Source organism: Mustela nigripes, chromosome 17 (genome assembly GCF_022355385.1).
Source record: "Mustela nigripes isolate SB6536 chromosome 17, MUSNIG.SB6536, whole genome shotgun sequence".
In the NCBI taxonomy this organism is placed as follows: Eukaryota; Metazoa; Chordata; class Mammalia; order Carnivora; family Mustelidae; genus Mustela; species Mustela nigripes.
In genome coordinates this window covers 24,210,785-24,234,699 of record NC_081573.1, presented here as the reverse complement: position 1 = coordinate 24,234,699, position 23,915 = coordinate 24,210,785, and the positions used below count along the sequence as shown (strand labels likewise).

General features: G+C 43.1%; 1 protein-coding gene across 2 annotated transcripts in view; it reads left to right on the top strand.

Annotated features, from left to right (window-relative positions):
• MYLK3 (myosin light chain kinase 3) overlaps nt 1-20,055 on the top strand; it is a 40,680-nt gene extending 20,625 nt beyond the window's left edge. For both annotated transcript variants that reach the window (XM_059383822.1, XM_059383821.1), the window contains exons 5-13: nt 1,953-2,058; nt 2,548-2,641; nt 3,062-3,171; nt 4,107-4,248; nt 7,273-7,343; nt 15,628-15,756; nt 16,720-16,872; nt 17,831-17,963; nt 18,912-20,055. In XM_059383822.1, coding sequence (XP_059239805.1) covers nt 1,953-2,058; nt 2,548-2,641; nt 3,062-3,171; nt 4,107-4,248; nt 7,273-7,343; nt 15,628-15,756; nt 16,720-16,872; nt 17,831-17,963; nt 18,912-18,971 — 998 coding nt within the window. In that variant the 3' untranslated portion in view covers nt 18,972-20,055. The remainder of the gene's footprint in view (nt 1-1,952; nt 2,059-2,547; nt 2,642-3,061; nt 3,172-4,106; nt 4,249-7,272; nt 7,344-15,627; nt 15,757-16,719; nt 16,873-17,830; nt 17,964-18,911) is intronic.
• Nucleotides 20,056-23,915: the final 3,860 nt, after the last annotated feature.

The following is a 23,915-nucleotide window of genomic DNA, read 5'->3' as shown; positions in this document are numbered from 1 at the left end:
GCTCAATCCCAGGACCCTGGGATTGAGCCCCACATCAGGCTCTCTGCTCAGTGGGGAGCCTGCTTCCCTCCCTCTCTCTCTCTCTCTCTGCCTGCCTCTCTGCCTACTTGTGATCTCTGTCAAATAAATAAATAAAATCTTAAAAAAAAAAAAAAAGATGAACTAAGAGCAAATAGCCGTGGTTTCATGGCAGGGTAGGTATATGGTTTCAGAGGCAGGAGAGTTATAGGTGGAACACTCTGAGTGAACCATAACAAGCCCAGAGAAACCCAACGCAAGCTGCTGACTGCCTGCCATGGAGTCGCCCAATCCTTAATATGCAAACCAGCTCAAGTCATTGTGTTTGGTTCTGTTTTAGTCCTTTATTTCAGGCAACATTTCTAGGTTCATACTACCTCTGAAGTGCAAGATTTTTCCTGAAAACTTAGACTATTTTTATTTTTCCAAATGTTGGTGTCCTCGGTTTCCCCTCTAGGCCCACTGTCCACTTCCAGCCTGTTGGGTCCATGGTCAAAGGAACGAGACTGATACAAAGCGAAGGTCAAGCAAAACTTTATTTTGCGCCAAGTGTCGAGAATCAAACTGACTGGTCAGGGCCGTCTCTTACAAAGAGGTGACCCTTCCCCACCTCACAGACTAGCTTTTATAGAGCAAAGGCCATGTGGTTGAGCCTGGCTACACACAGGTGGCCAATGAGATTACAATTTACCCTAGCCTATCACCTTGGTCAGAATTGGCGCCCAAAAGGCAGGGCCCACTCTCCCTGGTAGCTAGGAAGACAGTATGCACGCTCCACTGTTTGGATGTCTCCACCTGGCCTGACCTGCCCTTTTATCTGGGCTTTGCAAGTAAGTTCCTCTGGGAGGAGCAGGGTCAATCTACAGGGTTTACAGCATAGGGTCAATCTACGTTTACAGCATAGGGTCAATCTAAGTTCACTGCATAAACAACAAAACGGCTTCCTCTGGCTAAGTAGGCCCTTGCATTCCCCCCCTTTCTTTGGAGATTAGTCAAATCTTTGACTTTTCAGCCAGTTCTATGTTCTGTTGTAAGGGGTTATATTGAGCATGTAAGACTAACATTTACAAATGACATTAGTACGTTTATAATGCAGGAGCCAAAAAGTAACGTTAGGGTTACTAATGTAAGGTTAAAGCACGGTTGGGTGAGGAGTTAGCCATTCACCGCTTTGTAGAACCTTTTCCATTTTTCCTAATTCCGTTCATCTAATTTCCCACCTATACTTTACATAAACAGGTAACATAGAAGCAACAATACACAAACAGGTAACAATAGGAGCAACAATAAACTCATAGTCTTTTGAGTCTTAGCTTTAGTCCACGGTCAGCGGGGTCCATCGTCTGTGGCTTCCATCTCTGGGGGGCATCCTTGTCCTTGGCTCTTTTGACTTACACAGCCCACCTCCCCCGAAGCTGACCCCGCTGTGGGCTACCTTGAGGTCTGTTTGCCCTGTGAGATCAGAAGGTGCCCAGGGAGGGAGGGTGGAAGGGAGCGTGTTTATTTCTCCAGCTGCCTCCCTGTCACACCACCCTGGCGGGGGTCTGCAGCCTGTGCCTTCAAATCTAGTTCCATCATTAAATTCTGCTTGATCACCCTGTTCAAGGGTGCCTTCCGTTTCCTGCTGGCTACACAGATCCACCCTGTATCCCCTCTCAACGTCAGTGAACAGACTGGGTAGAACTTCTCCACCTTGCAAAGAGCACCACTAGGTGACGAGAGATTTGGGTTTGACTCCCGTCTGTCACTGACTCATTGTGTGCCCGTGGGGCCAGTCACCTCACCTCTCTGAAATTCAGCTAGCTCCTCTGCCATATGGGTGATTCAATGAGGTGATCCTTGAGAAGGGCGAGGGGCTTGTCACTTGACCCAAGCAGGTGGCTGAGTGGAGGAGGCTGCACTTAGAGGCTCACATCCTATTGTCTCCCAAACAGATGACAGCCCAGCCCCACCAGCCCCCTTTGAACACCGGGTGGTGAGTGTCAAGGAGACCTCGACCTCGGCAGGTTACACAGTGTGTCAGCATGATGTCTTGGGAGGGTAGGTGGGCTTCTGCTTTGATGAGGGGCAGGAGCAGGAGGGATGGGGGCAGAGACACTTGGACACCTGAGCTGGCATGCTGCTGGATGCTTCTCGGGAGGGGGTTGGTTGAGAGCCAAGGCCCGGGGTGGGATAGAGTGCAGAGCATGCTAGTGACTGGCTAGCCTACAGACAGTGGGTGAGTGCAGGGAAGCCCACATGGTATATGGGCATGGGTGGGAGCCATATGCTGGAGGTGGTAGGGCGGTCTGGGTGGTGTGGAGTGAGGGCAGTAGTTCCCTGGGGTATGGTATACACCACTTACAATAGGGTGAAGATCTTCTCTAGGTTTGAGAATAACCCATATGGTGTAGGGGTAATGGTTATAGTGCCTCCGGGGTGCAGGGTAATCCCCATAGTGTTTATGAACAAAGGGCAGGACCAGAAAGCCAGAGATACAGGATGGCTCACCTTGGGCTCTCAGCCTGCCTTACCATCATGTCTCTGCAGGGGCCGGTTTGGCCAGGTCCACAGGTGCACAGAGAAGTCCACAGGGCTCTCGCTGGCAGCCAAGATCATCAAAGTGAAGAGTGCCAAGGACCGGGTGAGGCATCTGCCCTGGGCCAGCTAGTACCTTGGGCCATGTTTGGGGCTCCTATACTTCCTTCTTGGCTCCCTGGCCCCATGCTTCCCCAGACCCCTGAACGCTGATCAGGAACCCTGTCAACTTCCCTGTCTCTTTTCCATGATTCCCACACTCTGCTCAACACATCACCTCATACCCTGGGCAGCAGGGTCCCTCTGGACTTCCAAGCTTCCTTCTTGGGTCTCAGGTTCCCTATCTGTGGAATGGGGGATTGAAGTTAAGTCCCTTCTGTTTTAAGAACTGGTTTGGGTCATGAGTTGGAGACCTGATGTGAGAGCAGAAAAGGAGGAGGTGGGCATGCATGTGTCCAGGGAGGCACAGCTGGCTCATCTTTCTGACCCATTTCTTGGAATCTCCTCTCCTGTCTGACTCTGCAAGGAGGATGTGAAGAATGAGGTCAACATCATGAACCAGCTCAGCCATGTGAACTTGATCCAGCTCTATGATGCCTTTGAGAGCAAGAACAGCTGTACACTCGTCATGGAGTAGTGAGTATCTTGGGAGATGGAGTAGTGACTTCTCTGTGGGCCAGGACTCAGGACTGGGGCTTGGAGCAATAGTTCTAGGCAAAATTCTCCCTTCCTCTTCCCCTTGCCCTCTCTGGGTTATGTAGGGAATATCATCACCTCCAATATGGAGCATGGAGGACAAAGCCATTTGCTGTAAACCAGCAGTAAACCTGACTCACTCACTCAGATATATGTCAGTTTGGCCTACAGTTTTCAGTAATTTTGATTCAGGTGTTAGCAATTGGAAATTGGGAAATTTCACATGGAAACCCAGCTATCTTGTTTTTTCTTAAAAATGTGAAAGAACTAGTAATTCTAGACCTGTGTTTCCAGCTAGAAATGGTGTGCTAGAGCTCCTAATGGCTGACCTTTGTAGACAGGGCAACCAGTGTCTCATTTGTCCCAGTCCTCACCATTCCCAACTACCCCTGAAGCTGAGGCCAGGGGCTCAGAGGCCATTTATTTTTGTGCTTGTGTTGCTATTTTCCTTCTGGTAAGGTTTGTCATGTCATGTCTCTACCATGAGTGAAAAAACAAAGATAGACTAAGGGGCTGTATTTTATAGAAACTTTTGACTCAGATCTGGTCTTTTTTGCTCGATTTGGGTTCTTGCCATGTAAGTACTAATTGGCTCCTGTAGGCAAATGAGTTTATTACCTTGACTTAGAGTATCCAGAGCGAGCCTGGATTATCAACACTGAAGACAATTCCCAGTCTTCCTTTTGGCCCATCAATTCCTTTTTACCTCCTGCCCTCTGAGCTGGGAATAGGCCTAGAACAAAGATCTCCATGAAATCCAAGATGGCAGTGGCTTCAGGCTTTTCTGGGTTGGCCTCTTTTGACTCTTGGTGATAAGAGAACTCCTCTGAGAACCTTCCTTAGGCCAGTGCTTGTCTCTCTCTTTGTCCTGGTAGTGTGGATGGAGGTGAACTCTTTGACCGGATCACAGAGGAGAAGTACCAGCTGACCGAACTGGATGTGATCTTGTTCACCAAGCAGATCTGTGAGGGGGTGCATTACCTTCATCAACACTACATCCTGCACCTGGACCTCAAGGTCAGGCTCTACCTGGGCTTGTGGTGGTGGTGGTGGTGCCGGGGGCGGGGGGGGGGGGGGGGTAGGGTTCCTGCTTTTCTGTGGCAAAACAGCAAAAAACAATCTTGAGAAAGAAGAACAAAGTTGAAGGATGCACATTTCCCAATTTCAAAATTTACAGCTAAGCTACAGCAACAAAAACAATGGGTTATATGTATGAGGATGAATAGATAGCGCAATTGTATACAACTGAGAGTCCAGAACCAAAACTTTATATTTGTGGCCAATTGATTTTTTGAAAACTGTGCCATGACAATTCAATGAGGAAAGGATAATCTTTTCAATGGACACCATGCTTGTACCCACATGCAAAATAATACACTGATACTATACACAAAAAATGGATTGTGACTTAAATATAAGACCTAAAATTATAAAATCATTAGAAGAAAACATAGGATTAAATCTTTGTGACCTTGTATTATTAGGGAGTGATTTCTTAGAAATGACTGAAAAGCAAAAGCTAGAAAAGAAAAATGGATAAATTAGACTTAATAAAAATTAAAAACCTTTGTGCTTCAAGGGATATCATCATGAAAGTGAAATGACAGCCCACAGAATGGGAGAAATATTTCCAAACAATATCTCTGATAAGGGACTTGTATCTATAATATGTAAAGAGATCTTACAACTCAGTAATTGAAAGACAAATTTTAGAACGGGCAAAGGATTTAAATAGACATTTATCCAATAAAGATATAGAAATGAACAATAAGTACATGAAAAAATTCACAACATCATTAGTCATTAGAGAAATACAAATCAAAACTACAGTGAGATACTGTTTCACACCCATTAGACTAAGCTAAAATAAAAAATAAAACTGACAGACAATAAGAAGTGTTGGCTATGATGTGGAGAAATTGGAACTCTCATACTTTTTTTTTTTTAAAGATTTTATTTACTTATTTGAGAGAGAGAGAGAATGAGAGAGAAAGACCATGAGACGTGAGAGGTCAGAGGGAGAAGCAGACTCCCTGCCAAGGAGGGAGCCCAATGTGGGACTTGATCCCGGGGCTCCAGGATCATGACCTGAGCCGAAGGCAGTTGCTTAACCAACTGAGCCACTCAGGCACCCTGGAACTCTCATACATTGTTGATGAGATTGTAAAATTGTGCATCCACTTTAGAAACCAGTTTGGCAGTTCCTAAAATGTTAAATGCAGAGTTACCACATGACCTGGTAATTTTACTTCCAGGTATGTGCTCAAGAATATCAAAAACATAAGTCGACACCAAAACTTGTACATAAATGTTCTTAGCAGCATTATGCATAATAGCCCCAAAGTGAAAACAACCTGAATATTCTCTAGCAGATGAACAGGTAAACAAATACGGTATATCCATACAATGGAATATTATTCAGCTCTGAAAAGGAATAAGGGAGATACTGTTACATACTACAATATGGATGAACTTGAAGGACATGGTGCTAAATGAGAGAAGTCAGGTGCAAAAAGGTTGGTGTTTGTATGATTCCTTTATATGAAATGTCCAGAATAGGCAAATCCAAAGAGACAGAAAATAGGTTAGTAGTTATAAGAGAGAATGAGAGAGAATGGAGAGAATGGAGAGTGACTGCAGATGGGTATGAGTTGTGTTCTTTTGGAAGAGATAAAAATGTTCTAAAATAAGATAGTGAAAATCATTACGTAACTCTCTGAATACACTAAAACCTGTAGAATCTCACACGTTAAAATGATGAATTTTATGATAGCATCATTATTATATATATTATTATTTATATTTCAATAATGCTGTTATAAAAATTAAGTTCACTAATTTCTTTTTACCTTTTTATTGTGGTTACTAGAAAATTTTGTAAATTATATATGTAGTTTACACATTATGGTTCTATCAGGCAGTGTTGTTCTAGACTTTATAAAGAAGACGTGGAGACTTTAAATTACCGTTCTCCTGCTCCTATCTGAGAACTTGTATGACTCCATTGTACCATAAAAAACAATAAAACCTTCTGTTGGGCGAAACAGAACCTGGTATTTTCTTTGAAAGCCGTACGGTGTTTTCATACATGTTATGTGATTTGATTCTCATACCTTCCCAGGAGGAAGGCAGGAAGTGGTTATCATTCCCATTTTATAGACAGAGACACTGAGGTTTCAGGAATGAGAAGGGACTCACCTAGGGACACAGACCTAGATAATAGACCCCTAGACCTCATCTACTAGGCCCTGGGTTTCCAGAGCTGTTCTACCATAAATCCTCCACATGCACCCGCCCCTACCCCATCCAAATTTGCTTTGCAAAAGCAGCAAGCACCATTCCACTCTCCCTCTGGGCCTCAGAGCTGATCTGAAGAACTTGAGAGGAGAGGCCTGTCAAGACCACCACCTCCATCCCATGGGTCACAGCTATCACCACAAAATGGGAGACTGACGTTGAGCAGCTCTGATCTCCTTGAACAGACTACTGAAGCTTTGGTCCCCATCCCTGAGATTCAGTGATATAATTAGTCAGGGTTGGAGCCTAGACCATGGGAGTTTTGAGAGTTTGCCCAATCATTCTAAAGGAAAGCCAGGGTTTAGAACTATGACCCCAGGCCAGTCTTCTCAAACAAGCAGCCTATGGGTCAAGCCTGCATCACAAAGGTGTTCTACTTAACTCCCGCACATGGACGTATGTTTAAACTGGAGTTGTCAATATTTAAAAGCATGGAATTTTCACATAAAGATATATACTCTGGCTTCTCTTGAGCAACTGGGCCTGCATTCCTGCATGGTGACCAGTGGCTGGAGCTGCTTTACACAGGGCAGAAGTCCCCCAGTTCCCTACAATCCATACCACTCCTTATTATCTCACATCAGTCCACTTCGTTTTTGTGATCTACATTTTCCTGTAGGAGCACTGTCCTGACCCATTCATTCTCTTTGAAGCTGGGAATCTGAGGCCTGTTGACGTAAGTGTGGGAGTTGCGCACCTTCTTGGCTGCTGATTGAGCTAAGCAGACCTCTCTTTCTTTCCCAGCCGGAGAACATACTGTGTGTCAGTCAGACAGGACATCAAATTAAGATCATTGACTTTGGGCTGGCCAGAAGGTAAGAAAGTTATATTTTGGCACTTTGACAAAACTCCTGGGGGACTGCTTGTGGCTCTTTTGGATGTGGTTACCCACAGTTCAGCCTTTTTTTTTTTTTTTTAGCGTGCTAGCATTATTTTTATTTTTTTCATTTTTTAAAATTTTATTTCTTTTCAGTGTTCCAAGATTCATTGTTTATGCACCACACCCAGTGCTCCATGCAATACATGCCCCCCTTAATACCTACCACTAGCCTCTCCCATCCCCCCCCCCTCCAAAACCCTCCGTTTTTTTTCTGAGTCCACAGTCTCTCATGGTTCATCTCCCCACTCTGATTTCCCCCAACTCATTTCTCCTCTCCTTCTCCCCATGTCCTCCATGTTATTCCTTATGCTCCACAAGTAAGTGAAACCATAGGATAATTGACTCTCCCTGCTTGACTTATTTCACTCAGCATGAGCTCTTCCAGTCCCATCCATGTTGATATAAAAGTTGGGTATTCATCCTCTCTGATTTTTGAGTTTTGGAACTGACACAGAAACCTCTGTCCCTGACAGGCTGGTAGACTTTGATTGTGCAGAGATAGGCCTTGTTACTAGCCAGGGGGGTGGGGGTGTGGCTTCATGCTTCAGACTCTGCTTCTCCTTAAAAGGCTGTGGGATTCATTTTATTTCAATTCCCCTGTCTGAACAGAGAGCATGTGACAGGTTAAAAGAGGACCACTGCATGGGTGCAAGGGGTGGGGGTGTCAGATCAGTTCTATTCATCCCTGAATAGAACCTGGAGCTAGGATGTGCTGAGCTGTATGAGGTATCCAGAACCATCCCTGCCCTCTGGGAAGTGAGTAGTTTAAATAAGAGGACGCGTATGTCCTAGTGTAGGCTGGTGTCCAGCTGAGTGGTTCTGGGCCTCTCAAGACTGAGTTAAATCTTGGTAAAATGATGATAAAATGAAATGCCTGCTAACATGGGGCAGTTTTAAAGGTTAAATGGAATAATATGTCAACAGGGCAGACCCAGCCTAGAAGGGTGGCTAGGTTCTCCAGTTTGACTACACAAAGTAAACATGTAACTTAAAAAACATCTTAAAATCCCTTAAAATGCCTAGAGCCTAGTGAAGGATGGTTTATCCATAAGTACTTTTAAGATCTTGTCCAGTCAAATGTGTGATGAACACTCTGGCCCCTGGCACACACAGCTGGGTATACGGGTTCCTAACAATGGCGTTGGGTAGGGCTGTCCCCCAAACCTTTAAGCACCCACAGTCTACTTCCTCCAGAATTCTATTTCTACCAGGAATCACATTTCTCTGGGAATCATATATTTTCTAGTTAGGTCTCCACAGTGCACCTGAATTTTCAACTCTTCAAATTTTCTCTCATCCTGCTAAACATTTACCACAAAGAAGTTGTTTTTGCCCCTTTATAAACCTAACAGTGTCCTCCACTCCATCCACCACAGGGGAAGAAAGCAAAACCTTGTCCCCGCGGAGACAGAGCCATTTGCCTGAGCTCAGCCTCTGCTGTCCAGACCTGCCTCCCAGAAGTAGTAGTCAAAACCACAGTGGCATCTTCCTAGGTCCCTCCCCATTGGTGAAGTGATAACTTTGCTTCTTTTGCAGGCGCAAAAGATGCATTTTTCAATGCCAACATGATGGATGAGGCCAAGGGTGATGTTGTGAGAGTTAACAGCAGAGGAAAGTTCATATATTCCTACTGTACCTTTAGGATCCCTATTACACTGTGTACTGTTTTTCATGAACGGTATGCCAAAGCCCCCAACCCAAAGGCTTCAAAATCACATTCAATCCATGATGTAAAAAATTACTTAATATTTTCCTAAATAACGTCTTATCAAGTTGGGAGACATCTTATATGCTTGCGTTCTTATATGCTATAGCAATGTCTCTGAATCTATTTTATTATTATCATTGCTTGCCTTCCAAAGTGTCTTTTTCGACATTTCTTTCCTAAGCATCAGGCCCCCTTCTCATGGAAGTAAATGCTGCAGTTGTCCTTTGTATCTGTTTATGTATCATAGCCCTTTGGAGAGCCACAAAACATTGCCCTTCCAGGAACCAACGCTCACGTAGGTGGGGCAAACTGAGAATGCACAGCCTCCCACAGTGTGTATGTGGTACCCTCCCAACTGCCAGATGTCCGATTGCCAAATGAGTATTTACAGTGACAAACTGAATTCAGAGCAAGGATTTACCAGTTGAGGCAACTGGATTCTGGGAAGTCTTCTCTGAGCAGCTGGAAGGGAGGGTTGTTATCTGCAGGCAGTAGTATGCTGGCAAAGGTTTATCAGCTCTGGGTGGGGGGGCTGGATGGAGATGGGGTTCGACTTGTAGCCTTTGCTAATTGCAGCTGAGTTCAACCTACCAACACAACATCACTGAATGCAGATTGGGAGGAGATGTACACTCCTGTAATCTTGAGAACCAGCTCCAGCACATGGGGGTGGGGGTGGGAGTGGTGGGGGGGTGTGGGTGATGGGGGCTGGTAGAGGATGTACACCAGGCCCACACAGGAAGGGAGGAGCTGGGGTGGGATGGGGGGGGGGAGGCAGATACAGTGAAGATGGGGGTGTTACTAGGGAGTCCTGAATGTCCTGCTAAGAACTTGAACATTATCCTATCAGGCATCGAGTTACCTAGTGGGGAGGTGAAAAAGGCTGTAGGACAGCCTACCAAACATGTTAGTCCAAATCTATCCCCAAACTCCCAGGCAGTCCATCTCAAACTGTCAGATAAATTCATTAACCTGGTCAAAGGCATCGATGACAATAATTTTGCTGATGGCCCAGAGGCAGAGGGCAAGGCAAGTTCAAGACAATAAACACGGGGAACCACATTGAAGAGAAGGCCACCCACGTGAAACTGCTGGGCACGGGGGAAATGCTGGTGTCTAAAGCACATGGTGCTCAGGAAACCGCACTCAGCAGAGATGGGCTGACAGAGGCACTGGCTCCAGCTGGAGGTAAAAGGAAAACATCGGAAACATCCTCAGCAGTCTGGCAACCTGGCCATTGGGCAAAAGGATTATTTGGCAAGTTGGATTTTGCCAGATTGGCCTGCATGTCCTTCTAAGAGGAGGAATCTGTGGGGGGAATGTGCAGGTTGAGAGAGCCTATTTTATATGCCAGAAGAAGCAGTGTTTGTAGAGAAGAAGGAAAAGCCAATTTCCCCCTAGAATACAAACTGTAGGAAGTAAAGTGGTATTTCTGGGTGGAGCTATTAAAGATGCTGAGGTGTACAGTCTGGGGATGGCCACCATCATGTAGGCAGGGGTGGGGGTCTGGGGGGTTGGCACACACAGATCCTCAGAGGCCAAAACATCCAGCCAGAGGAACCAGTGTTAAACCAGTGGGCAGTGAGACCCATCAGTGGGTCTAAGTAGGGGCCTATGGGTCAAGGATGGGGGCAGGATAGGAAGTATTTTGTTTAAGTTTGGTCTCCAGAATGTTGGGTGCAGGGTTAGGCTTCCTGACTACCAGTCCGGTACTCAGATTCAAATACAAACCTATTTCATCAGATCCTTTGCCAGGGCAAGGAAGTGCCTGCCCCAGCCTCCGTGAGGCTGCAACCTCATATGTGACCCTATGGTCACAGAGTGCCTTAGGAATTTGGAGAGGAGGTCTTGGTGATATATTGAAACAGCTTTGGTGTTAGTTAACTGCCACAGTACTGCTGTGTGACAAACCCCTCCAAACTGCAGAGGCTTAAAGCTGTCATTTATTCTCATCCACTCATTTGCGAGTCATCTGGGGGTGTGGTATGCTGGATCCACTCATAGCCGCTCAAGATAAGGAACCTCGTAAACAGTTGTTAAAATGTACCATTAATTAACGATTACATTGTATGAACTTACAATTAAAGAACTTGTATTTTCAAACGTTATCACTTCCTAATTATTTTACTGCTCTTGCAATTATTGGTGCTTGTTGAAAGACCATGGGATGGCGTGCTACAGCCCGTTGCTTCCCAGCTCTGCATCCAGACATTCATCATGTTTGAAATCGGCCATCATTAAATCAGTATTTATACCACTACAAATGGCAAATGCTGCAAATCAGGACCTTTTTTTTTTTTTCTTAATCAGATAGCTGGTTGTTAAACATTTACCCATGGGCCAATGGTTGGGAATCACTGATTCCTGACCACCAAGGGGACTCGGGCTTGGATCTAAGACGCAGGTCAGTGAGGGCAGAGCTACTCTATGTGTCTCCCGTTCTCTCCTCATGGTGGCGGCGGAGGAACCAGGAGGCAAGCTATAACGGTCTAGCTTGGATGGGCCCCGCTATCATACCCCCTGCATCTCACGTGGCCGAGCCAGTGTCAGTGGGGTGGGGCGAGTGAGTGACAAAGTCACAGGACACAGGATGTGGCTCGGGGGCGAGATGAAGCAGTGAGAACAAGGCAGCCTCTGGGAAAGTGGCTTCTAGGGGCTGAGAGCCTGGGTCTTCGCTCCTCTCTCTTTTCTTCTCTCCTTTTATGCGGGGGCGGGAGGGAGGTTTCAGATCTTTTATTGTGAAACACCAAACATGCATTTTAAAAGCGAAAGTACACTTAAAAACGTATATTTATATCACAAAGCCCTGACCACATCATAGTTGCAAATACATTTGCTAGAATGTGTGTATCTACACTAGTATGCAAGACAAACCGATTTCTACACTAATATTAATATACTATCAGTAGTGATAGATATTTTGTACATTTTCAAAAGAAAACAACACACTGTTTTACAACAAAACCATAATTAAGATCTTCATCAAGGCTTCTGGATCCATTTTCTTTCTTTCTTTTTTTTTTTTTAAAGATTTTTATTTATTTATTGAGAGAGAGGTAGTGAGAGAGAGCATGAGCGAGGAGAAATCAGAGGGAGAAGCAGACTCCCCATGGAGCTGGGAGCCCAACACGGGACTCGATCCCAGGACTCCGGGATCATGACCTGAGCCGAAGGCAGTCGTCCAACCAACTGAGCCACCCAGGCATCCCCTGGATCCATTTCCTTAACCAAAGATTCTTTCCCTACACAATGAATCAAATACTGTATTGTCCTCTTCTTCTTATCGGTCCTGAGATGCTGGAGGACGCTGTGGCATTCCCTGGGGACTTGTCTGAGCAGAGTAGCTGCTTGTTGTCCAGGGGAAAGATGTCCCTTTCAGCTCGGCCGCTTGGCCGTGAGTCAGTAGTTGCCAGGGTCTGCCAGAGGGGGGATCCTGCTCTCTCCTTGCTTCGCGCTCAATGAGGCTACCAAGATGATCCTTGTAGCTCCTTTACTGGATGAAGTTAGGCTGTGTTGGCACAAGCCTGCGTTTATCTGGCTCTCAGTAAATTTGGAAGAGAAAGCTCTTTAACAAGTCACCTCCCTGGTTTAAGGGAAGCAGGACACATTGGCAGGATTTTAATTTTATTCTCAATTGCCTTATCTGTAAGATGAGGAGGGTAATCTTAGAGACTTCATGGGGGCTATTGTAAGAATGAGAAGAGATTACATATATATGGAAAACCTTTAGCCTGGCAAATAGGATGTGTCCATTATATTTTATAAATTAATACTTTAGGGGCGCCTGTGTGGTTCAGTAGGTTAAAGCCTCTACCTTGGGCTCAGGTCATGATCCCAGGGTCCTGGGGTCAAGCCCTGCATCAGGCTCTCTGCTCAGCAGGGACCCTGCTTCCTCTTCTCTCTGTCTGCCTCTCTGCCTACTTGTAATCTCTATCTGTCAAATGAATGAATAAAATCTTTAAAAAAAATACTTTATTTTCTTTTTTTAGGAACAATCTTAGGTTCACAATAAAATTGAAGGGAAGGTGCAGAGATTTTCCATGTACTCCTTACTCCCAGTCAAGCTCCCCCCGCCCCCAACCAGGGTAGTACAGGGCAGTACATTTGCTACCCATGATGAACCTACACTGACATATTATCACTCAAAGTCCATACTTTACATTACCATTCACTCTTGGGTTGGGACAAATGTGTAATGACATGTATTCATCATTTCGGCATCATATGGAGTATTTCCAAGCCCTACAGATCCATTGTTCTCTCACCTCTGTATCCCTCCCTTCCTCTCCCCACCCCAGGCCCTGGCCCCCACTGATCTTTTTAATATACTATCCATAATTTTGCTATCCATAGGTCTCCATAGTTTTGCTTTTTTTGGAATGACATTAGACTCATACAGTTTGTAGCCCCTTCAGACTGGCTTCTTTCACTTAGTGCTGTGGGCTTGTTTCCTCTATGTCTTTTCATGGCTTGATAATTTGTTTCTTTTTAGCTTTGAGTACTACTTCATTGTCTGGATGTACCACAGTTTATTTATCTACTCACCTACTAAAGGCCACCTTTTTTTTTTTTTTTTAAGATTTTATTTATTTATTTGACACAGAGAGATCACGAGTAGGCAGAGAGGCAGACAGAGAGAGAGAGAGAGGGAAGCAGGCTCCCTGCTGTGCAGAGAGCCCGATGCGGGACTCGATCCCAGGACCCTGAGATCAGGACTTGAACTGAAGGAAGCGGCTTAACCCACTGAGCCACCCAGGCGCCCTAAAGGCCATCTTTGATGTTGCTCATTACATTTTAGCTAGAGACTTTCTGAAAGTCCACAAATTCTAAAAACCGCCTTTGGCCACCCCCTTTCCCATTCATCCATCAACTCTCTTCCTAACCTTTATTAATCTTCCTATTCAGAACCATTTTTCTCTTTTCTTTTTTTTAAAGATTTTATTTATTGGGGTGTCTGGGTGGCTCAGTCGTTGGGCACCTGCCTTCAGCCCAGGTCATGATCCCAACATCCTGGGATCAGGCCCCGAGTCGGCCTGCTTCTCCCTCTGCCCTTCCCCTCCCCCTGCTTGTGTGCTCTCTCTCATTCCGCACATGCTCTCTCTCTGTCTCTCTCTCAAATAAATCAATACGATCTTTAGGTTTTATGGATTTATTTGACAGAGAGAGGGACAGCATGAGCAGGAGGTAGGGGCAGAGGGAGAGGGAGAAGCAGACTCCTCGCTGAGCTGGGAGCCCATCTGAGGCTCAGTCCAGACCCCTGGGATCATGACCTGAGCCAAAGGCATCTGTTTAACTGACTGAGCCACCCAGACACCCCAGAACCTTTTTCCTCATTCTTATTCTTTTTGTAATTATGTAAAACACACATGAAACTTATCATCTTAACTGTTTTTGAATTAATTCATTAGTGTTAAGTATTACTCATTGTTGTGCAACCGATCTCCAGAACCCTTTTCATCTTGCAAAACTTAAATTCTGTACCTGTTAAACAGTAACTGGTCACTTTCCCCCTACCTCCAGCCCCTGGAAACCACCATTCTACCCACTGTCTCTGACTGTGACTAGTCTAGGGGTGCCTTTTCAAGGTGGAACCATACCAAAACACAAAAGCATTTGTCTTTTGTGACGACTTGTTTCACTTAGCAGAACGTCCTGGAGGTTCATCCATATAGTAGCACGAGTCAGAATTGCCTTATATAGTAAGACCGAAGAATATTCCACTGTATGTGTCTACCGCATTTTACTTTTGCAGTCATCCATCAGTAGACACTTACTTTATTTCCTCCATTTGGCTGTTATGAATAATGCTGCTATGAATATGGGTGTATGCATATCTCCTCAAGTTTCTGCTTTCAATTCTTTTGGATATATATGTAGGAGTGGGATTGCTGGATCATATGGTAGTTCTATTTTTATTTTTAATTTTTTTTAGGAACTGCCATACTGTTTCCATAGCAACTGCACTATTCTACATTCCCACCAGCGAGGGTTCCAGTTTCTCTACATCCTAGCCAACTCTTGCTATTTTCTGGTCTTTCGTTTGTTTGCTTGTTTTATAGCAGTCATGATGTGCAGTGATATCTCCTTGTGGTTTTGAGTTGTATTTTCCTGATGATTAGTGATCTTGAGCACATTTGCTTTTTCTAATTCTTACTGTCATCTCACCAACCAAATGGCTCACACCACAAGAGCAGGCCTCCACAGACAGCTGCTCTCCAATTTGTGCTTCTTCGTGTGGCTGCATGATGAATAAGATATATTGACTTTCTCTCCTTTTCACGTTGCAGTTGCCTGGAGGAAGAGTGCTGTGGTTTTCTGATTCTCCCTACTGACTTAGGAAAGTCTGAAGTTGGGGCAGAGTTATGATGCTTATGTGGTGATATGTGAGGTCTAGACAACATGGCAGACAGGAAGGGCTGGGAATGTCTAGCTCCAACCTGGAACTAGTCCCAGCCTCCACATCTTCTCTCCGGGCTCACTCCCATGGTCCTCTGCACCCTCTCTTCGCTAGGTACAAGCCTCGGGAGAAGCTGAAGGTGAACTTCGGCACTCCAGAGTTCCTGGCCCCGGAAGTGGTCAACTATGAATTTGTGTCCTTCCCTACGGACATGTGGAGTGTGGGAGTCATTACCTACATGTTGTGAGTGCCCAGGAGCCTGGCTCCCATCGTGGAACAGCCCTTCACAATTACTCTGTCTGAGCAGGGAGGGACTTAGGGTATTTATACACCAACTCTTATCAGTTGTTGCTTGTGTGCTGATGCCGAGGACCTTGGTTCCCTGAAACTTCTGGGCGGATAAAGCAGCTTCCACTGGAGAGAAAGCTCTCTAGCAAGGAAATGCAGGTGCTGCAGTACAACAGAGTGCTAAGGAGAGGAGATGCACAGGGCAGGACACGGGCTGCTGCATCATCTAACCTTGTCCTTCCTGCCCTGCACTGTTTTCTCTGGACTGAGGAAAGCAGAGTTAGGATGGACTGAGATGAGATATGTGCACTGACTAAGCATTCTCATCTCTGTGACCTCTCTGGCTTTTTTCCTCAGAGGCCCAATCAAGTCATGCTTTGCTCCCAGACTTATCATTACAGTGCAGTTGCTACTGTGCATCCCCACACTTTGTTTGGGTGTACTGCATCAGGTGGGGGGAATTTGAGGCCCAAGGCCAGCCAGTTAGAGTATCCTGTCCCTCTGCCCTCACTCTAGAGGGACATAATGAGCCAGTTTTCCTTTGGCCCCCAAGGCCTGGGGTAGTTTCTGAGCTCACCAGGTTGTCTCGGAGACATGTTAAGGTATTTTAAAATTAAGTCAATATGTACCTGATAAATGGACATACTGGACTGGGTCTCAGTTTATTCTTCACTTCAGGCTTAAAGGAAAATAGGTGAGCATGACTGGGGATTTATTCAAACCCTCTTCATGCCTCTAAATTTTCAGTCCTGCCGCTTGTTCCCCTAACAGAACACACTGGACTATCTCCTGTAGAGAAGAAATGGGGGAGCCTCTTGGTTCTGGCTAATGGTCTTGAACCTTGTAAGACCTCTAACTCTTGTTGCATGTTGGCATATATGGCTTCTACACACTGATGGTCCTTTCTCTCCTCTGTAGACTCAGTGGTTTGTCCCCATTTCTAGGGGAAACAGATGCAGAGACCATGAATTTCATTGTGAACTGTAGCTGGGACTTTGACGCTGATACCTTTGAAGGGCTGTCGGAGGAGGCCAAAGACTTTGTTTCCCGTCTGCTCGTCAAAGAGAAGAGGTACCCTTCATTGCTTGTCATTCTGAAGCCATTCTGACCATGACCACCCATCTGGGTGCTGTGAAGGTCAGGCTGATGCTGGGTTTCCTCTGGACCAATTCTGTCCAAGATTTCTTAGTCTGCCACTTCATTGGAGCTAAAAAAGTAGCAGGGGAAGAGATGAAGGAAATCGTTAAAAAAATAAACAACTAGGAGCATAAAATCTAGACAGAGTTTTAGAAAGGACCACACATATAAATTAGTCCTACTACTAAGTTATCACTTCTAATGGGCTAATGTTGAAAGAAAGTTGAGACATGCAGATGTTATTCCCCAGAATAAAGGCCAGAAAACCTTTTGTTGATAATGAAGGCCGACTTCGTTTTCAGCAGCCCTATCCAATTCATGGGTGGAACCATGGAGTTTTATGATAATCAGACACTAAGAAATAATTGCAAACAACCCAGGGCGAGGTCCAAGAATCTGAGCTCTGAGACAGCTATGTTCCTTGGCTTTTCCTATTTTATTCTTTCCGATTGTGAAAAGTTATGAGAGGAAAAATATTTTTAATTCAGATGAACAAAACTGACATTTTTCTCTGGAAGGAGAGACAAGCTTCTTTCAAGGAGAGACAAGCTTCTTTCAAGGCTCATGTTCATAAGAGCAACTTCTTAAGAGCAATTCTAGGCCCAGCTGGCCTTTCTACTCCCTGCCTTGATTCCCCAGCAAACTCTGAGAGAGATGATTAATCACTGGGCTACTTTCCCTCTGTAGAGGGCAGGGGCATTTTGCCGATGACTTTCTCATACTTTTAAGGAGGGGAATTTTAGGCATGAGGAGTTCCTTTTTAGTACGTGGCACAATCTGCCCGAATGATTAATCTGTTCCATTGACTCAGACTTCTTAGCCCCCGAACTATCTTCTGGACAACCAGAAAAGGCAACCCTAACTAAGTTTCAACTTCTCTTTGATTTCACAGCTGCAGAATGAGTGCCGCACAGTGCCTGAAACATGAGTGGTTGAATAATTTGCCTGCCAAAGCTTCAAAATCCAAAGTTCGTCTCAAATCCCAGTTATTACTGCAGAAATACATGGCTCAGAGAAAATGGAAGGTATCTGTTTTTTCTTAGGAAGGCAGAATGTGTCTTTAATGAGTCCTTTGAGAGAAGTGTAGCTGTTTTTACTTACATTTTCATTCTAAATAGATTTAGGAGAAAAAAAAGTGTCTTATGTCAAAACCTGTTATCTTGATTAAAAATGCCACCTACCACAAACATCTGGCATAAAAGTGGCATTAAGTTCATACTTAGGTGGACACTTGTAATGACAGAATGAAGTTTGAGCATATGTTCCCAACGACAATAGTAGTAAAGTGCCTGGAACTTACTGCCTGCAGCTTGAGATCTGATTCCTGCATGTTTCAGGAAAAAGGGCTGGGAAACCCTATTAGGTTTTAAAAGCTTCATAATTTTGTTTACAAACCAAACACTTTGGTTCTATGGACATAAAATCTGTCTCAAAAACATTTGTCCTCCAGGAAATTGGCTTTCCTGCATCTTAATATCAACTCAGATCCTCACTAAAGAACAAAAAACAAAAGCCTTTACTTAGAAAGCCAGCCAGTATACAAATACACATACACATACATACTCTATGAAATAAAAATACCCCAACATTGGCTAAATAGAGTGTGATGCACTCAGATATTTTCTATTCTGTGGTATTTGTTTTCATTCAAAAAAGTGCGGGTCATAACCCACCAATTTGACTTCATGACCCTGTGGTGGATTGTGAATCGCAACTTGAAAAACAGTATTCCAATGGACTCCATTTTTCATATGAAAAGGGCAGGATAACCTATTTTCTCACTTCATACTTGCTCCAGAATGCCCCCAAATCATGTGGCTTCTGCTAGAAGTTTGCCACAAACTTGTTTTCTCCATTAAGTTCTCAGTTTTGAACAAGCCCAAGTGGCTAAACTTGGTTAAGTCCTTTTATTGTTCTTAAAGCAATTGGTCTAAAAATATATTTTTTTCTTCTTTTCTCTCCTTAACGTCAAGAAACATTTCTACGTGGTGACAGCTGCCAACAGGCTAAGGAAATTTCCAACTAGTCCCTAATTCTCAACACTGCGGCTCCCATGGGCCCAGAAATTTTTGAGACTGGTGATGAAGTGATAACTCAAGATTTTTAATAATTCAGTCTTGTACTAATATTGATTCCTCTTATTTCGTAAGGAAATGTTATAGCTGTTGCCTTCCTTCTGGATGAAAAGTGGCTGTAAGGAAAGTGACCTACAAACTTTTTTTTCTGCCTTATAAGATCATACTATGTTGAAATGCTGTGTTTACTTTTCAAGTATAACTACTTTGGGTGATAAGCGTAGGCATGCTTTAGGTAGGTAGGAAAGCTTCTACTTTGTATATGTCAAATTTAAAGTCTAAACTTACTCTGATTAAAGAACTAAATAGACTATTACACGGGGCATGTTATTCAGTGCTATTCCCTCCAGTACAAAGAATTCTTAGAATTTTGATTTGCTCGAGAGTGAGCTGACATTTTACTATTCTACCCTGCTCTTGTGGAAAGCAATGTGGATTTAGGGCAATGGTCCTCAAACTTGTTTTAACTTGTGTTCTCTTTTGAGAATCAAAATATGCATCCTTTAATATTCTTTGAAACTTCAAAATATACCATCTATCCTGGCTAAATCAGAACTATGATTATTTTGAATGTGCTTTTTAAATCTCTACACACCTCCACCCTCTCCTAATTGACCCTGTCCTGGCATTGGTAGTCTCACTCCTGAACTCCCTTCTACAATAAGAGCTTAGGGTCTAGTAAATCTGGAACTGACAGGCAATATGTAAAAGAGGGATAAGAGTGTAATGATGTTCAGCTTTCTGAGAGAAACACAAATGGTATATCATGAGACAATAAACTGCTCTGCTACAGCTTTATTAAGGATATACCACTTTCAGGGGTGCCTGGGAGGCTCAGTGGGTTAAGCCTCTGCCTTCAGCTCAGGTCATGATCTCAGGGTCCTGGGATCAAGTCCCCCCATTGCATGGGGCTCTCTGCTCAGCAGGAGCCTGCTCTACCCCGCCCCCCAGCCTACTTGTGAACTCTGTCAAATAAATAAATAAAATCCTTAAAAAAAAAAAAAAAAGGATATGCCACTTTCAGTGTTGTCATTTAACTTATAAAATTAGTAACAAGAAGTACTTTATTATTTGAAAGTAACAAATGCTTTTAATTTCCTTGCTTCTAACCTGATTTTTGTGCTATCCTCATGAACTTCTCAGGTCAGCAGTTTTAATTACCTTTAGCTTAGTTTTTTCTTTGTTGGTTTTTTTTTTAGTTTTTTAAAAATTTTTTTTATTTTAAGTTTTTAATTACCCATGCAACAGTTTCACAGCCTTTCAGGATTTTTGTTCAAATAAAGACCCTGCTTTTTTTGGCAGAGGGCTTGGGTGTCGGGAGGGAGGCAGAAGGAGGCGAGGGGACTCCTACTGCTGCAGTTCTCAAGTTGTAACTTTTCTCCAGAAGGCTAACTTTTGTCGAGAACTAAGATTTTTCAGTACCAGCGTATCCAGGCCTGCTCCAAGCTGCCCAGCTAGTGGATGAATATCAGAACAGAGAGCTGCTGAAAATCTCTCTTTCATGGGAGAGTAATCTGATTTAAGATAATGCCTTATTTTAAAACAAGCTACTTCTCTGAAAAGGTTTTAGGAAGGCAACCTCTAGAAGGAGCCAGAGTTACCTTATAATTCTGTCAGGTACTGTGATTCTTACATCCCTTGGGATTTCTGACTCTTGGGAATGCTATGAATCTTCTCCCCAGAAAAATGTAGTTAGCTACCTTGCTTGATCTAGAGCACCACTGACAGAAGTATTATACCATATACATCATTTAAAAAATTTCTAATAGCTCCCCTAAAAAAACAGGTAAAATTAATACTTTAACACAGTAAGATCAAAAACACTTCAATTTATAATCAACATAGAAACTATTAATGAGATATTTTATATTTTTTCTTCACACAAATCTCCAAAATCTGGTATGTATTTTACACTTAAAATATATTTCAATTCAGACAAGAGGTTTTCATCAGACATGCTTAGTTTGTATTTAGATTTCATGAAATTTACTGTGGAAACATATACTCACATACTCAAGTTGTTTGAAACACCTCAAAGGTTTTCTAATAATGAGGTTATCCATTTTCACATTTAACTTAAATAAAAACAGGAATTTGGTCCTAGAGTTGCATTAGCCGTAAATTAGCCACATGTGGTTAGTTGCTTCTACATCGGACAGGGCAGATAGAGAGAGAATCCTTTACTTATCAGATTTTATTTTTTCCCCCTGTACGCTGTTATTCTTTACCTAGAATCCCCTGAGGAGGGCTTTGTTTAGGTCAAGCCCACACAAGTGAGAAGTAATGTGATTTTAGCCTCTCTTATCTGAAATTGAAGGGAACTTTCAAAGCTCTAAATTTTTCAGATATTTTTAGTTCTCTACTTTGCTGGTATTTTTAGATTGCAACTGTGCTGGTATCAACTATTTCTAATGGATTTTCCATTTGAATAGTCATTGGAAACTGCCCGGCAGAGAAACTCCAAAAGATAGGACCCACTTTTTTCACCTGTTAGATTGGTGTGCTTGTGGGGGTGGAATGGGGAAATGGAATTCTTCCACTTTCGTTGGGTATGTGTCCAAATAAAAGTCATACCCACACTTTCACCCAGCAATTTTATTTCTAAAAATTTATCCCTCAGCAATACTTGAACAAGTGGACAGAGATTTAGGCGAAATGTTTACTGTAGCACTGCTGCTAATGGCTGAATGAAAACAACCTCATATGCTTATCAGTATGAATTTAGTTAAATAAATTTAGCCACATCCATATAGGGAAATACTTTGTAGCTGTTAAACATAGATCGAGATGTACTGACCACCACCTTTTATTATAGGAAAATTATAGAACATATATATATATATATTATCATCTCATTTGTGGAGAGAGGTATATGCTTATACCTGCATTAAAATTTTCCAGGATATGCAAGAAACTTAGCAGTGGGGTGTGGAGTATGGGTGATGGGGAGAAGGGGCAGTTCCACTTTTCACTTTATAACTTTCTGAATAATTTGAAATTTGGTTTTTACAATGAGCATGTATTGCTTTTATAATAAAAAATGAGCAATGCAATGTCAATTGTGGACCTTGCTCTGACCTTGATTTGAACAAACAATAAAAGGATATTTTAGAGCATCCAGGAAAATGAAATGCTAAATTGCATATTCAATAATACACAGAATTTCAGGGGCGCCTGGGTGGCACAGTCAGTTAAATGTCCAACTCTTGGTTTCAGATCAGGTCATGATCACAGGGTTCTGGGATTGACACTCACACAGAGTCTGCTTGAGATTTTCTTTGCCTCTCCCTCTCCTGTTCATGCTACTTCTCTCTCCCTAAAAGAAATGAACCTTGAAAAAATAATACATAGAATTTCTATTAATTTTGAGAGTTATGATAATGGCAATGCAGTGATAATGTAGGTTAAATGACTAGGAAAAATGGATACAGTTACGCAAATGTGGCAAGATCTTTGTTAACTATTGGGTCTGAATAATGAATACAGGGTTTCATTATATTTTCATTTGAAAATTTTCATGATAGTTTTTTAAATCACTTAAATGAATGCCATGAGGCAGTGTTAAAGAAGTGAGCTTCCACAAAGTCTTCACAAAGTAGTACTGAAATGTACTCACTAGGTAGTAAGCATCCATCACTAGAAATATAAGTGTGCTGGAAAATTGTTGTTTTGAAAGAATTGCTTTAAGGCAATGCCTACTCCCTGACTCCAGTTAACTTAAGAAATAACCATATAAGAAATAACTATGTTCCAGATAATCAAAATAATAACCATTACCTGCTTTTAAGGATAAAGGAGGAAAAAGTCACAAACATAACTTATATTTATTCTTACGGAATTGACAGTGAAAAGGCAATCTAAGAAGTGAGGGAAAATATTTGCTAGCATGTATCTGCTAAAAGGTTATTATCTAGACTATATAAAGAATTCCTGGGACACCTGGGTGGCTCAGTGGGTTAAAGCCTCTGCCTTCGCCTCAGGTCATGATCCCAGGGTCCTGGGATTGAGCCCCACGTCAGACTCTGCTTGGCAGGGAGACTGCTTCCCTTCCCCTCTCTCTGTCTGCCTCTCTGCCTACTTGTGATCTCTGTCAAATAAATAAATAAAATCTAAAAAAAAAAAAAATTAAAAATAGCATTAGCACATGATCCAGCAATCCCACTTCTGAGTATACATCCATCCAAAAGAATTGAAAGCAGGGTCTCAAAGAGATGTTGTACATCCATGTTCATAGCAGCATTATTCAGAATAGCCAAAAAGTGGAAGCAAATCAAGTATCCATTTACAGATGTATGAATAAAATGTGGTCTATCTTTACAATGGACTACTATTCAGCCTTAAAAAGGAAGGAAATTCTGACACATGCTACAAGAATGAACCTCAAGGAATAATGCTAAGTGAAATAAGCATAAGGGACATGATTCCATTCATATGAGGTACCAATCTAGAATAGACAAATTCAGACATAAACAGTATGGTGATTGCCAAGGGTTAGGGGAGGGAGGTAGAGTTGTTTAATGGCTGCAGTTAGCTATGCAAGATGAAGGAGCTCCAGAGATGGGTTGTGTAAGAATATGAATGTACTTCACACTACTGAACTATACACTTAAAAATGGTAAAATAGTAGGGACACCTGGGTGGTTCAGTCATTAAGCAGATGCCTTCAGCTCAGGTCATGATCCCGGGGTCCTGGGATTGAGTCCTGCATCAGGCTCCTTGCTTGGTGGGAAGTGTGCTTCTCTCTCTCCCTCTGCCTGCCACTCTGCCTGCTTGTGTCCCCTCTCTGTGTCAAATAAATAAAATCTTTAAAAAAAAAAGTGGTAAGATGGTAAATTTTGTTAGGTGCATTTTACAGTAATAAAAGAAAAAGTGAATGTGCCCAATTTTACTTGGTAATGAACT